The sequence below is a fragment of the Desmodus rotundus genome, chromosome 4 (genome assembly GCF_022682495.2).
Source record: "Desmodus rotundus isolate HL8 chromosome 4, HLdesRot8A.1, whole genome shotgun sequence".
Lineage (NCBI taxonomy): Eukaryota > Metazoa > Chordata > Mammalia > Chiroptera > Phyllostomidae > Desmodus > Desmodus rotundus.
This window is the reverse complement of record NC_071390.1, coordinates 155,542,834-155,555,695: the sequence shown is the minus strand read 5'-3', so window position 1 is coordinate 155,555,695 and position 12,862 is coordinate 155,542,834. Positions and strand designations below refer to the sequence as shown.

General features: G+C 43.1%; 1 protein-coding gene across 7 annotated transcripts in view; it reads right to left on the bottom strand.

Annotated features, from left to right (window-relative positions):
* ATP8A1 (ATPase phospholipid transporting 8A1) overlaps window positions 1-12,862 on the bottom strand; it is a 211,340-nt gene that overhangs the window by 74,489 nt on the left and 123,989 nt on the right. For all 7 annotated transcript variants that reach the window (XM_071221301.1, XM_024573893.3, XM_024573897.3 and 4 more), the window contains 2 exons: window positions 9,282-9,420; window positions 5,898-5,962 (listed from right to left, as the gene is read on the bottom strand). In XM_071221301.1, coding sequence (XP_071077402.1) covers window positions 5,898-5,962; window positions 9,282-9,420 — 204 coding nt within the window. The remainder of the gene's footprint in view (window positions 1-5,897; window positions 5,963-9,281; window positions 9,421-12,862) is intronic.

Below are 12,862 nucleotides of genomic sequence, written 5' to 3'. Positions count from 1 at the left end.
AAATATTAAGCACTTCAGAAATTGAAGCTAGTGGGTTTTTAAAATTTAATTTTATTTTTTATGACTGAAATAGCAATGCATAGAACCCAGCAAGGATGGGGAGTTCCCTTTTCACAGAAAGTCAGAAACCTGCCTCTTCCTTTGGGGTCCATACACTGCGTCCCATCCATGATGTGGTGAACCCTGATCCGGCTGAATGGGAAGGTCACAGTGGCAGATACTGTCCACAGAAACTGTGCCCAGATGACGGGAGGGAGAGGTGGGCAAGGCCTTTCTGCACGAGTTCAACTTGGGAACACTGGAAGCCTCTGACTTCGAGGGGAGGGAATTTATTTCTCGAAGCTCTCAACATACATACTTAATCATCATTCCTGAGGATTCAATAACTACACAGTAAATAAATTGTCCTCTCTGTTCTTTTCTTGGTTCCCAGGAAAGCCAGACAGTAGAAAGGAGGAGGGAAAACAGTAAGAACAGATTTAAGATCCAGCCCTACTGCCCAGGACCGATCCCACAGCTCTGTGTATGAAAGAGATGCTAGGAGACACCAAGCATGTAAGACTCAAGAAAGGTCGTTTTGGCACCTACAGGGTTAGTGGCTTAAGAAATTATGCTTCTTCGCACCCGCCCTAGACTTGACAGATGAGGGTAGTGAAATCCTGAGCTATCTCAATGAAACAAGTCTTCAAAAAATAATATTCGGAGTCACATGAAAGTATTTGCAGAGATTTACAGAGTTGGTGTACCATGGGGATTAGAACAATGTAACTGTCATAGTCCTTAATGCGGCATAAGCCCAATCCTGACAGAACTGTTTTAGAACCTCTTGAAAGACTTCCCATAAGTGAGTGTTAGTCACTGGGAGGTAAAGACAGGTCACACACGAGAGTCTCTAGTTCCTACCGCAGATTTCTACATGTTTCCAGTTTTAACAGACTTTAAACAAATCTGTTTGAACAAATTACTTTATGATAAACTAAAGCTATGAAATAGATGCTAGAACCATCTCCTGGACCCAGGTCATTAAGTGGAAGGGGTTTCTGAGAAGTTCGGGGTGGAGTTCGGGAAGAAGTACAACGTACCCATTCAAGCCACTAATTAACTTGACATTCCTGCCACTTTAGACCCTTCAGGAAATGTCTTCTACCAAGAACATAATCAGAATCCCCCAATAAAGTGTTTCAAAGTAGCATGATAAACATTATACAAATTACCTTAATTATCTATTTATTTTAAGTATCTAATAGATTTTGATCAACTTTAGATGATTCTTAACGATGCTTATCCATGAAATTCTTACTTTCTAAATTAAAAAAAAAAAGATCAGCTTTCTAAGAAACACTTTTGCTGACTGCGTGACATTTGACACCAGCTTGGCAGGTACCAGCTGAGGACACCAGCTGTGCTCTTGGGCATCAGGCTGGAAGGGGCTGCTGCTCTTGTCACGAAAGGAGCCGGGTGGGGAGAGGAGGCAGGCCAGTCCGATTTCCTCGTTGGGTCTGCAGAACAAGACTTGCATTCTGTTCATTTGTATTTCCAACTGTAGTTTGGTTTTATACGTTTCTATTTAAAGGTTTTCAAAAATGCAGCTCTGGCTGGTGCAGCTCAGTGGATTGAGTGCTGGCCTGCGAACCAAAGGGTCGCTGGTTTGATTCCCAGTCCGGGCACATGCCTGGGTTGTGGGCCAGGTCCCCAGTAGGGGGCATGTGAGAGACAACCACATATTGATGCTTCTTTCCCTTTTTTTCTTCCTCCCTTCCCCTCTGTCTAAAAATAAATAAATAAAATCTTAAAAAAATGCCAAACAGCCATTAATTTTTCAAGAAGGATAATCATATTGAAACTCAAAATGAGAAAATTAGAAAGTGGCATTTCTTGTTGAGATGAGCTAGGTTATGGGAAGACAAAGGTTTTTTTACTACCAGGAGAAAGGTTTTTCTATTTAAAAATCTAGCAGCCTTAAATAGTACATTTTATTTGTACAAGTTCAACATAATGCAACAGAGTCTGCTTTAAAATTTTAACAGTATTAGATGTACTATTTTGGTATAAAATCTGGCCACTTCATGGCAATGTGCATCACTTATGCAAAAGAGGATCTACATTTATAACGTGCTATCTTAGGAAAATAGTTAAAAGATGGGAAAATGCTATATTTTTTAAAATAAAAAGATCATTAAGCAAAACAACGTGCAAGCTGTTGAAATATTATTTTTCTACAAAGTTTCACAACATCTCATTTTTACATGTGCCATGTGTTGTACTAATCGTGTGCCCAGGGTAACATTGCCCCTACTTTACAGGCAGCAAAACAGCTTCAGAGAAGTTATCTAATTTCAATTTGCCCAGGGTCCCCCATTCCGGTTAGGGCGGAATAGCGCTTTTAAACACTGTGTAATGTCAGAGAATAATTTGAGTACATTCACGAAAACTGTCACTTGACAAAACACACACCCACAATTTATTTCTCCTTATATTATTTCCCAAGACATTATGTTCCTAAATTTATTATTTAAATGTTAATTATCCTTTTTGCTGATAGAATTGCAATCCCATATTTTATTATCATCAGTACATTCTGAACACATAGGATGCTCTGCTTGGCCACGGCAATGAAAAAGTGAATGATGATTTCCTCACAGGCATTCTAGCACATCTAATGATTTGCCTGAAGTCTCAGTCGTGGAGTTTATGACATGAGATCTGAGGGAGCCACGCAAAGTGATGTTTCCTTTCCTGCTGAGAAGCAAATGAGTGCACCAGAGCAGGTCTCACCCTAAACAGCCAGATGCACTTAACTCCCTGGGAGAAAAAGTCACCACTTAGCTCCCTGGGAGCACACCCTCCCCTAGACAGCAGCGCCAGAATGCCTGGCAGCCCGGGAGCTGGACAAATTAGTGCTAATCACTCAGCCAGGGCGTCTGCCTGTGATCTCCCACACCAAACTGTCGCTTGAATTGCAAAGGACATTGCTAATCACTTTACTTTTTAAAATCAGATATGGTTGATTGCCACCAAATTTAAAACTGATACACAACTTTCTTGTTTTTAAAGAAAGCCCCTAATTAAAATTACTCAGTGACTGACTTCTCCAATATTTATGGAGGACTTCCTGTGTGCTGGGCAATTTGCTGAGTGTGGAGAGGGAATGGCGAACCCAAAGAGACAGACTTGGTCCCTGCTTTTCCTGAGGCTGGGCGTTCCCTTGGGACCCCTATCTCCGTTTCCTGCAGTCCAGACACCTTTGAGGGGTTTACGACTTTGGAGTTTACCCTCTTGGAAACTTCAGAATAAAATTAAAAGCCACTGTCTTAACAATACACGATACAGTACATGGAATGTTTTTGACATCTCACTTTTTTCCCTTGAGATCCCTATTTACTCGACACTGAAACACTTAAGGAACACGTTTAGCCGAGAGTTGCAGAAAAACGATGAAACAGATGACAACGAAAGAAACAAGGCCACCACATTTTGCAGAAGGCGAGAGCCTGACTCCAGACCCAGGGGATCATGTGTCAGAGCAAGCATGGCTTGTCACGCCTTTGTCTCGACGTCATGGGTGCTACCTCTGATTTCCTTCAAGTGACAGAGAAACGGCATGCTGTGATGACCCACGTTGCTGACAAAGATGTAACTAACCGCCTATGGGGGCTATGGGAATGCTTCCGCGGAGGTTTCTGCAGAGCTGTGAGCTACTGCACCCCAGTTCTGGAACTGCCTGGATGGCTCCTTCTCCAGGGACCACGTGGGACAGGTCTCCCCGAATGTCTCTCACCCCACATCTTGGTGCCGGTACCCCCATTTCTTCTTCCTGAACTCTCATCCTGGTCCTTTGCCTGCACCCCATGCCTCCCCAGCCTCCCAAATTTGCCTATGTACACTTGCTCATTCGCATCTTACCTCTTTCAAGAGGCTCATGGAATTGCCCCTCTTACCTGTGCAGGCAAATTCTCAATCCTGGCCCAGCTTCCCACACCTGCCCTCAGCCTACCTGTCCAATTTTAACTCCCTGGGTCCTTTCCTTCCTGGTACCTTATAAATACTGAGCCACTGCTAAAGAGGATTCGGTAGTGGCATACGTACTATTACAGAACAATTGCTAAGATATGTTACGTAAGGAAAACAAAGTATAAAGAAGTGTGAACAGTACGCTGTAGTTTGAGTTTAGTGACAGAGGATGTGTGTACAGACATGCACACAGGTCCCTTAGCTATGGCAGAATACCTCTGGGTGACATGAGAAACTGGAACTTGTGGCTGCGCCCAGGGAGGTGAACTCGGTATGCGGGTGGGAGATCCAGTTTTTTGCCATCTGTACTTTTCCCTTTTTATAACTTGAAGTTTACATTATGTGCCTACATTTATTCAAACAAAAAATACATAAAAAGTTATAATCCTGTGTTCAAGTTCAATGTACCTCCTTCAAGCCCCAAGTATGCTTTGAACTTATTTGCAATGACTTTCTGCTTCAAGTACTCCCCCCTTACTCAATTACTCCCCTCTATCTAAATGCTACTTATTTTATAAATATTTCCTTCAACTTTGCAATATTTTCATAGCAGACAATCTCCCATACTTACATAGCTGTTTTGTATTTTACTTGTATGCATTTTATTTCTTTTATTATTTATAAGCTTTTGGAAGACTGGGTTCTCTTAAGTCATAATTTTTCACAGCACAGTAACTTGGGTAAATAAACCCAAATTAACACTAGGAGGCATGGAGCATGGAGACAACTGGAAGCCCTACGGGGGCAGAGTCTGTGGTTCCCAGGGCCTAGCAGGGGGCCTACTGAAGGAATAAATAGAAAGGAAAGTCTTCAAACAGCAGGCTGGCTTTCTTTTGGTTTGTGTTTTTAGGAATAAAGCTTGGTTCACAAAAAGCATTCCTCCAATAGGTAAAGGTGTAAGCAACTTTCATGCTTGCAAAATCATGTACTGTTCCTCAGGGGACAAGTGTGCTTAAAGATGTCACAAGAAATGGCAAGACATCACAAGGGTTGGTCTGAAGACAAATAGTGGAGAGATCATCACTCCAGTTTAAAAATCAGAAGCCAACCACTTCTTACACATAATTTCTGTTCTACACTGGACTTCGAAACATTTGCCTCTTCGCCACCCCTTCCACGTGCTTGCCTTGTGGCTGCCACACCTATGAACGGTCAGGTTTGCTTTGCTGTTCGCATTCCAAGGACCATTTCAAGCACTTAATTAATGTACAGCCATGTCTCCCGCTCTGTCCTCTGCCTTAAGTTACAAATAGTCACCTTTACTTCAAAATATTTACCAGTCATTCGACCTACATATTGCTTTGTTCATGTCTATTTTGTCCTGTGCACCTAACCCATCCTCCCCTCTTTCCCAAATATAAATTCAGGTGACCACAGCCATGAAAACAGACTTCCTAGGAATTTCTATTTCAGCCCGGAATTTAGAACATTGACAAAAAAATAAATAAAAGCTTTCCTATAAGCCATGGTTATTTTGTGTTATTCAACAGTGCTCACAACTTTTTTTAAAAAAGAAGCACAATGTATGTTCTCACTGGACGCTAAGGCAGAATATTACTAATAAATGCATCGAACACAAAACACCTAGATAGACAGGAACAAGTGGCCCTCGCTCAGGAGCCTCCCCAACCGTGCTGCTGTACCGCAGCACCGTGTCCCGCCACGTGAGGCGCTCTCCTTCGGCTGTCACACGCGTGAAGCTGGAGTCCACTCACAGTGTCGTGGTTCGCCTGGCACACGTTCTGTCTCAGAGGGACAGTGGTAATGAGGTATCTTTATACCTCGGGAGGATCAAGTGTTTTCACAGATATCTGAATATAAAATACAACACTACAAGATGATTCAGTCGTTAAAGCATTGTTTTTTTACAAGGTGGTTTTACTTACATCAAGCGAGCCTTCATTGATAACAATCATGCCCATGTTCTTCCTCAGAAGTTTGCAGGAGTGTCCTGTGTCCGAACATAAAGTGAATTAGTGGATGCCATTAATTCCTCCGGATAGAAGAGATGTTAAAGTAATACTATAAAAGTAACGCTATAAAATTGCTTTTTCATCTGTTTTCTTATATGAAGTGAAAATGTATCCAATTTATCAGGAAGGTGCCAGTCAGGTCTTCTCCAGGTGCTGCAGCCTGCTGTGGGGGGGGGGTGCCACGAGGGCAACACCTCCCGGGGGACAGCTGTCCCTTAAACAAGGGTGGAAAGGGCTGCGGTGATGATTCTCAGTGTCCTGAAAACTGACACGTGGACATGCGACATCCTTCATGCCAGCGAACGTGAAGAGCAGAAGATGGGCTGATGGCCGGCCGGAGAAGGGGGCAGGAGGGTCGCCTGGCTATGCCGTGGGCAACTGATTCCACCACACCCTCCTCTTCCCTCCTCCCCTCTAGTGCTTTGCTGTACTCGCTGCAGGGTGAAACCACCGGCTGGCTAAACCAGCCCTGCTCCCTCTGAATGTGTCTGCCTACGGCTGACCATGGTCAGAGAAAAACAGGCAGCCCTGCTGACTGGCCTCCGTGTCAAATACTACCACCGCATTTCACACAGCACTGTCTATACTCACTCCGTGATCTCCTTCCGTCCCGTGGTTTTCAATACCATCTAAATGATGGCCATTCTGGAACTCCTACCTCCTGCTAAGATCTCTTTCCTGAACTCCAGACCCCACATCCCAGTACCTACTTAACAGTAGACACCTGGGTATAGAATAGGCACCGGGAACTTAACATATCCAAAAGACAGCTTCCTGACCTCCCCCAGAAAACCTGCTCCTCCTCTAGTCTTCCTCCTTTTGGTTAATGGCAACTCTGCCCCTCAGTTGCTGTGGCTGGAAATCCTTGGAGGTACCCTGGATTCCCTTGTCTCGCACTCCCTGGGGAATGTACCAGTCAATCCTGTAGGCTCTACTTTTCGAATACAGGGTCCGGCAGAAGTAACACTGCTTGAGTGTGGTTGGTAGGGTAATAATATGGGCGTAATAACTTACAGTTTTAATTTGAACATCTCACCTAAAATGTCACATGGTGTGCTTGAGTGTGACAGTGTTATGTTACAGAGCTACATGCTTATGATTTTGTAATAAAAGACTTTGTAATAAGAAAGGGGCGTTATTTGTGCCAGACCCTGGCTATCCAGAATCCGACCATTTCTCACCACCTCCACTGTAAAGGCTTGTGTCCAACCCACCAGCATGCCTCAGCTGGATTAATCAAACAGCTTCTTATTGGCCTCCCTGCTTCCATATTTGCTTTCCTTTGAGTTAGTTCTCAGTCTCGCAGCCAAACTGACTGTTTTCATAGGAAAGCCAGATCATGTCTTTCCTCTGCTCAGAGCTGTCCCGTGGTTTCCCGTTCACTCGGAGGAAACGCTAAGTCTGGACAAGCGCCTGGAGGCCCCACCCAACCTGGGCTCCGTTATGCTGCCGACCGCTTCTCCTACTCCGAACAAAAGACAGCCTCCCCCAGTCACCCAAGTGACAAGCTCCCTCTCCTCTCTTATGTCAATCCTCAAATGTCACCTTCTCAACAAGACTGAATCTTCCTGACCTCAAGATTTGAAACTGAACCCCTCGTGCAAGGCCCTAGCTCCCTTTCCTGCTTTAATTTTCTTTGCAGCAATTATTGCATCTACTGTGCTATGTGTTCTCCTCCTGTACTTTACTGTCTGCTCCCCTGTAGGGGGGAGTTCCAGGAGGGAAGATTTTGGTTCGTTTTGTTCCTTGCTCTTAGCTGGTGCCTGGCACTGCAGGCGCCAAACCCGTTTGCCGAGTGAATGAGTCTCACCCACGCTTTCCCAGGGACACGATTCTAGGGGGAACATGTGACCGAAACCACCATCATACTCTTTTCGTAGGCTACGTATCCCGAGCTCTTTTATACGATTTCTTCTTTTCCCCACATGTCACTCTTAACCGCCACACATTCTCCCTCTATCTGTGGTCAGGTTGTCATATTTGGGTGTTTCAGGGAAATTCTGGCACATGCTGCCTGCTTGCACGCCTTCCTTCCATTTCGTCTCTAACGCCAGTGAGGGTGTTTATCGTCAAAGTGACAATCTGCGTGGCTTACGGATTCCAACTCCTAGCCAGTGTTTTTGAAAATGTAAATTCACTCTGTTACCATCACTTTACTGTAAGTTTGTGGTGCATTTATATAGCCTGGATACCGTGATTACTGACACTTCCGAAAGGAATATTAGCTGCTTTTGGACAGACGATACTTAATCATAACTGTCTGACCAGGCGGTTTCATGCTGTGAACATCTCTGAAATGGTCTGTTGAACTCTGGGAGGGTTTTGTGTGCAATTCATATCGTCACTGTCCAGAGGCTGAGTCCGTGTCAGGGTTCGCAGTGCTCAGGAAACCTACCATCACCAAAGCTGGAAGAAAAGGAGTGACATTCTCCTGCATATTATTGGTCCTACAGGCCTCTAACACCACATACTAACTTTCTTCCCAGTAAGATTTCTGTTACAGACTGAATCACGTCTCCCCAAAATTCACACACTTGAGCCCTAACCCACATGTGACTGCACTTGGAGACAGGGGCTTCAAAAAGTTAATTAAAGATGATAAGGGTGGGGCCTGATCCCATAGGACTGGTGTCCTTGTAGGAAGGGATGGCAAGAACAACTTGCACATAGGGAAAGGCCATGTGAGGACACAGAGAGAAGGTGGCCATCTGCAAGCCAGGAAAAGAGGCCTCAGGGGACACCAAACCTGCTGACACTTTGATCTTGGTCTTCCAGCCTCCAGAGCTGTGAGAAAACTTATTTCTGTTGTTTAAGCCACCTGGTCTGTGGCATTCTCTTATGGCAGCCTGAGCTAATAACTTCTTTCCAAAACACGGAATTAACCATAGGTGAACAGAAACTGGCAACCTTCTTACTTCCTTTTTTGGAAATGACCTTTGGTCAGATAAACAAGCATCAGTACACAACCTGCCACAATCCCAATTTCTAGACGCTCACAGATAACTGCAGAAATGTTACCTACGTGAGCGAACTGTGGATGGAAGGTGGGGGCAGGTGGCGATGCAAAGGGGAGAGCGGGTATTACGTGGTTGCAGGAGTGAGCGACAGTTAGGTCGGACATATAACCACTGTAGCTTTAAAGACTCACTGGGGCCACACACAGATACGCTCAATGATGTAAAAATGGACATCAAAATACCAAATCTTTCAAATCTTGACAGATCCACAATTTATCTTCTATAACGTATCAAGCTGTTTAAAAGCATCACAAGTTAAAGTTTGAATTGGGTGAATTACCGATGTTAATGGCAGTTTCTTGCTTGTCCCCTGTAAGGATCCAGATTTTGATGTCTGCTTTCATGAGAGTTTCTATGGTTTCAGGCACTTGATCTTGTAATTTATCCTCAATGGCTGTAGCTCCAAGTAGCTGAAGATTCTGGGGGAAATAAGTGGTAAACATTTTAAGATCAGACCAGTTTAGGTTCTCTAAGAACAAAAAAACTGAAGAGTGTATGTGCTTTTAAGACAAAGGTGAATGCTAATTCATGGACACTGGTGTAAATTCCAACGAGCCCATTGAGTTTCCTCTCCTGAGGATCCCTGGCTTTTTTCCAGGCTTCTGGCACGAGACTGAGGCCGCATGTCCCACCTGACTTCCCTCTTAGGTAAGAAATGGATTCTAAAAACAGCAACAGCATACAAAGGCAAATCAAGTCAGCTTAAAAGAAGCAGGCAGCAGCTAAAACCCCGCCTTCCCCCAAACTCAAAAACTATTGAAGACCACCACAGTAAAGAAACAGTCTTGCAAGCCTGTTTGAAAAATAAGGAAATATGCCAGTACTAAATTAAATTATAATTTGATGCAGCATCTGGAAATATATACACGTTACAATTAGACATGATGAAGACCAATAAACAAAGTGATAGCATTAGTCTCTGTAAAAACCAAGAGAACAGGGTGAGTGTTTTTCAGATTGTTTCACGTTTGCATAGGAGAAGGTCGGAGTCCGTTAAGGGTCTCTTGCTCATGAGATGGTGCCTTTCACACGAGGTTGAACACAACCAGTATGCTCTGTGGAAAGCTGCTCTAACCGCTCTCAAAGCATGGTTTCAACGCTCATCTCCCTGAGTGGAGGAAAGAGAACAATCTCTGGGCTGTGAGGGAAGCCTGGCCTGCCAGATAGTCACAGGTAATGGTGCTCTTGTTCTTAATTACAAAGGAATGCACCGTCACAGACTAAGATTTAAAACTTTCTTTTCATCGTGTGCCCAGCCAGCCAGTGGCCCTGCCTCCGTTAGACCCCATTTTCCCCAGTCTAACCTCCTGCATGACCTACGTTGACATTTATCTTTCTTTTCAACCCTCTTCTCCATTCTTGACTTCACTTTTTGTTTAAAATATAAGACAAGGACCGAACAGAATCAAGGGAAAAGAAGCGCTAACAACAGTGGCCAGTTGGTAATAACGAAGAAAGCACTGCATTTCCTATTTTCCTCTAATGTTAAGATCTACTTACTTATCACCAAGTGGAGTCTACAATTAGCCCCAAGTCTCGCCAGGCATGGAAATAAAGTTGAACACACATACAAACAAGTAAGAATGAGTGTGTGTGTTTACTTTATGAGTATATTGATTAGGAGTACTTTTTGCTAAAAACAGAAAAATCTGACTAACAATAGCTTTAATAAAAATTCAGTTTTCCTTATGTAAGCAGTACTGAAGCAGGTAGCTGTGGCTATCTGCTTGGTGGCCAGCCGTATCTCAGCTCATTCTCTAGATCTCTGTCCACGTCTCCGGGTGGCCGTCCCTGCTAGAATTATAACAGCCATAAAGAAGACAAGAAGAGGGTAATACCAACTGTATCTGTGTCTTCTTTGAAAAGCAAAAAATGTTTCTAAAAGTCCTCAGTGTATCTCTAAATATGTCCAACCCTGATTATTATTAGTATTTAGCTTTTCAAGCCTCCATAGTGGAGGTGACAGTCAGAAGGAGGAGGGACATGGTGATAAATCAGCCAGCCGACGTCTCTGCCACGTGCTTAAATACAGATGGGCGTGCACAGCATTACTGTTTGTATGTCCATGTGCACGTGTGCGTGTTTCTGTGTGGGTATGCACACCTGCAGCTCCCATCTCCTTGTCTGGAAACACTTGGCTGGTTTTGTAAGGCCGCACTCAAAAGTTACTGCTTCTCTGAAGCTTTCCTTCCTCTCTTAGAACAAGTTTTCCTCTCTGCTGTGCTGATAGAACTTTGCTCTTCTTCACACATCTGAACTGATCATGCTAAGATTAGCTGTTTACGTGTATGACTCTGGTAGTCTTGTTCATCTTTGTATCAGCACGTGTGCTGAGTGAGCGAGCGGCCGAAAGAAAACATTTAAAATCCAGATATTAGTAAGAATTGTTACACTCTAGACCATTTTCTTTTCAATACATTCCAAGTAACTTACACAGCTATTAGAAACACTTGATGCCTGACTTCTTAGTATATAAAATACAAGACAGGAAGGCAAATTTCCTTCATAAGGAGACAGTATTATTTCGTTATCTTTAATGGAAAGCAGACTTGAAATCTATCATAACCTGATGAACAATTATCATCAAGAAGTTCAAGAATGAAGGGGAAGGACAGTTCAGCATCAACATGCCAACATCGCAATCGCTGTATTTTAATGTTTAGACAATGATTCTATCAATTCTTTACCAATACTATCAATACTGTTAGGGAATTCGATCCTAACTCATTCTGGCCCATATCCCAGGGAAGACCAGGATACAGCCGTGTCCAAACGCCATATAGTCTACAGAGACCTGATGAGATTTTAAGATGATCATGGGGATAGTTTGGTAATACAAACACTCAAAATTTTCTAAACAAAAAAATTATTTTTTTGTAGCATGTTTCACAAATAGACAAGGTAGAGAATGTGTGAGGCAAGATGGGAATGCATTTGTCAGAAACATATAAACAAGTACATTCGTATGTTTTCTAGTTCTCTTCTAGGTGGATAAATGAGCCCAGGAAGTACACAGGTTTACACTACCACGCACAGATCTAATAAAAATAAAACACACTGAGAAGATAACATTGAAAACATATTTGAAAGAAGGATAGCACCTGGTTTCACACAGGTAAAAGGAAAAACATGTTCAAGACAGGCAAAAATAATATATCCTTTTCTCCATTCTCGACTTCTCGAAATAATGTGTTCCAAAGCCTGCTAATTTTCCTTTTAACCAGGACCAAGGAGGTTGGACCAGCAATGTATACACTGATCAAAGTTACAGGGAAGGTGAACTTGAAGCCTGTTGGTGGCCGTAACAGGATTTCTAAAGGGTAACAAAATATTCCTGAATATTCAGCAGAACTGCAATGGGCTCACTTTGATGCTTATAAAGGAACTAATGTGTTCCAAAGCCTGCTAATTTGCCTTGTATCCCACAAGCTCCTAGAGTCCAGCACTTACTAATTTCAGTGGAAGTCTCTCCAGCCTCCTTTCCTGCAGCCCTGGTGTCCCTTATTGTGAGATTAGGATCTCGAGTGACAGGCTGCCCTGCCTCTGGAAATTAATATCTTTAGCTACATAATGATCATTAGGAAAAAAGATGTGAACTTTGCATGCTTTTCCTGATCATAACACAGGAGTGTTTAGGCCATAATCAATTTCATCCCAAACACGTATTACCTTACGCAGATGGCCCCTAATGGGCACTATGGGAATTTCATATTCAGCAAGTGTTGAAACATGATAAAATTCCCATGGCATTTATGGAATTAAAAAAAAAAGAACCAAATACTAATTTAACTTTCAAAATGTCACTCTGCCAAGAGTTATAAAGGTTTCAAGTTGATGACTCCTTGACATAATAGAGATTTA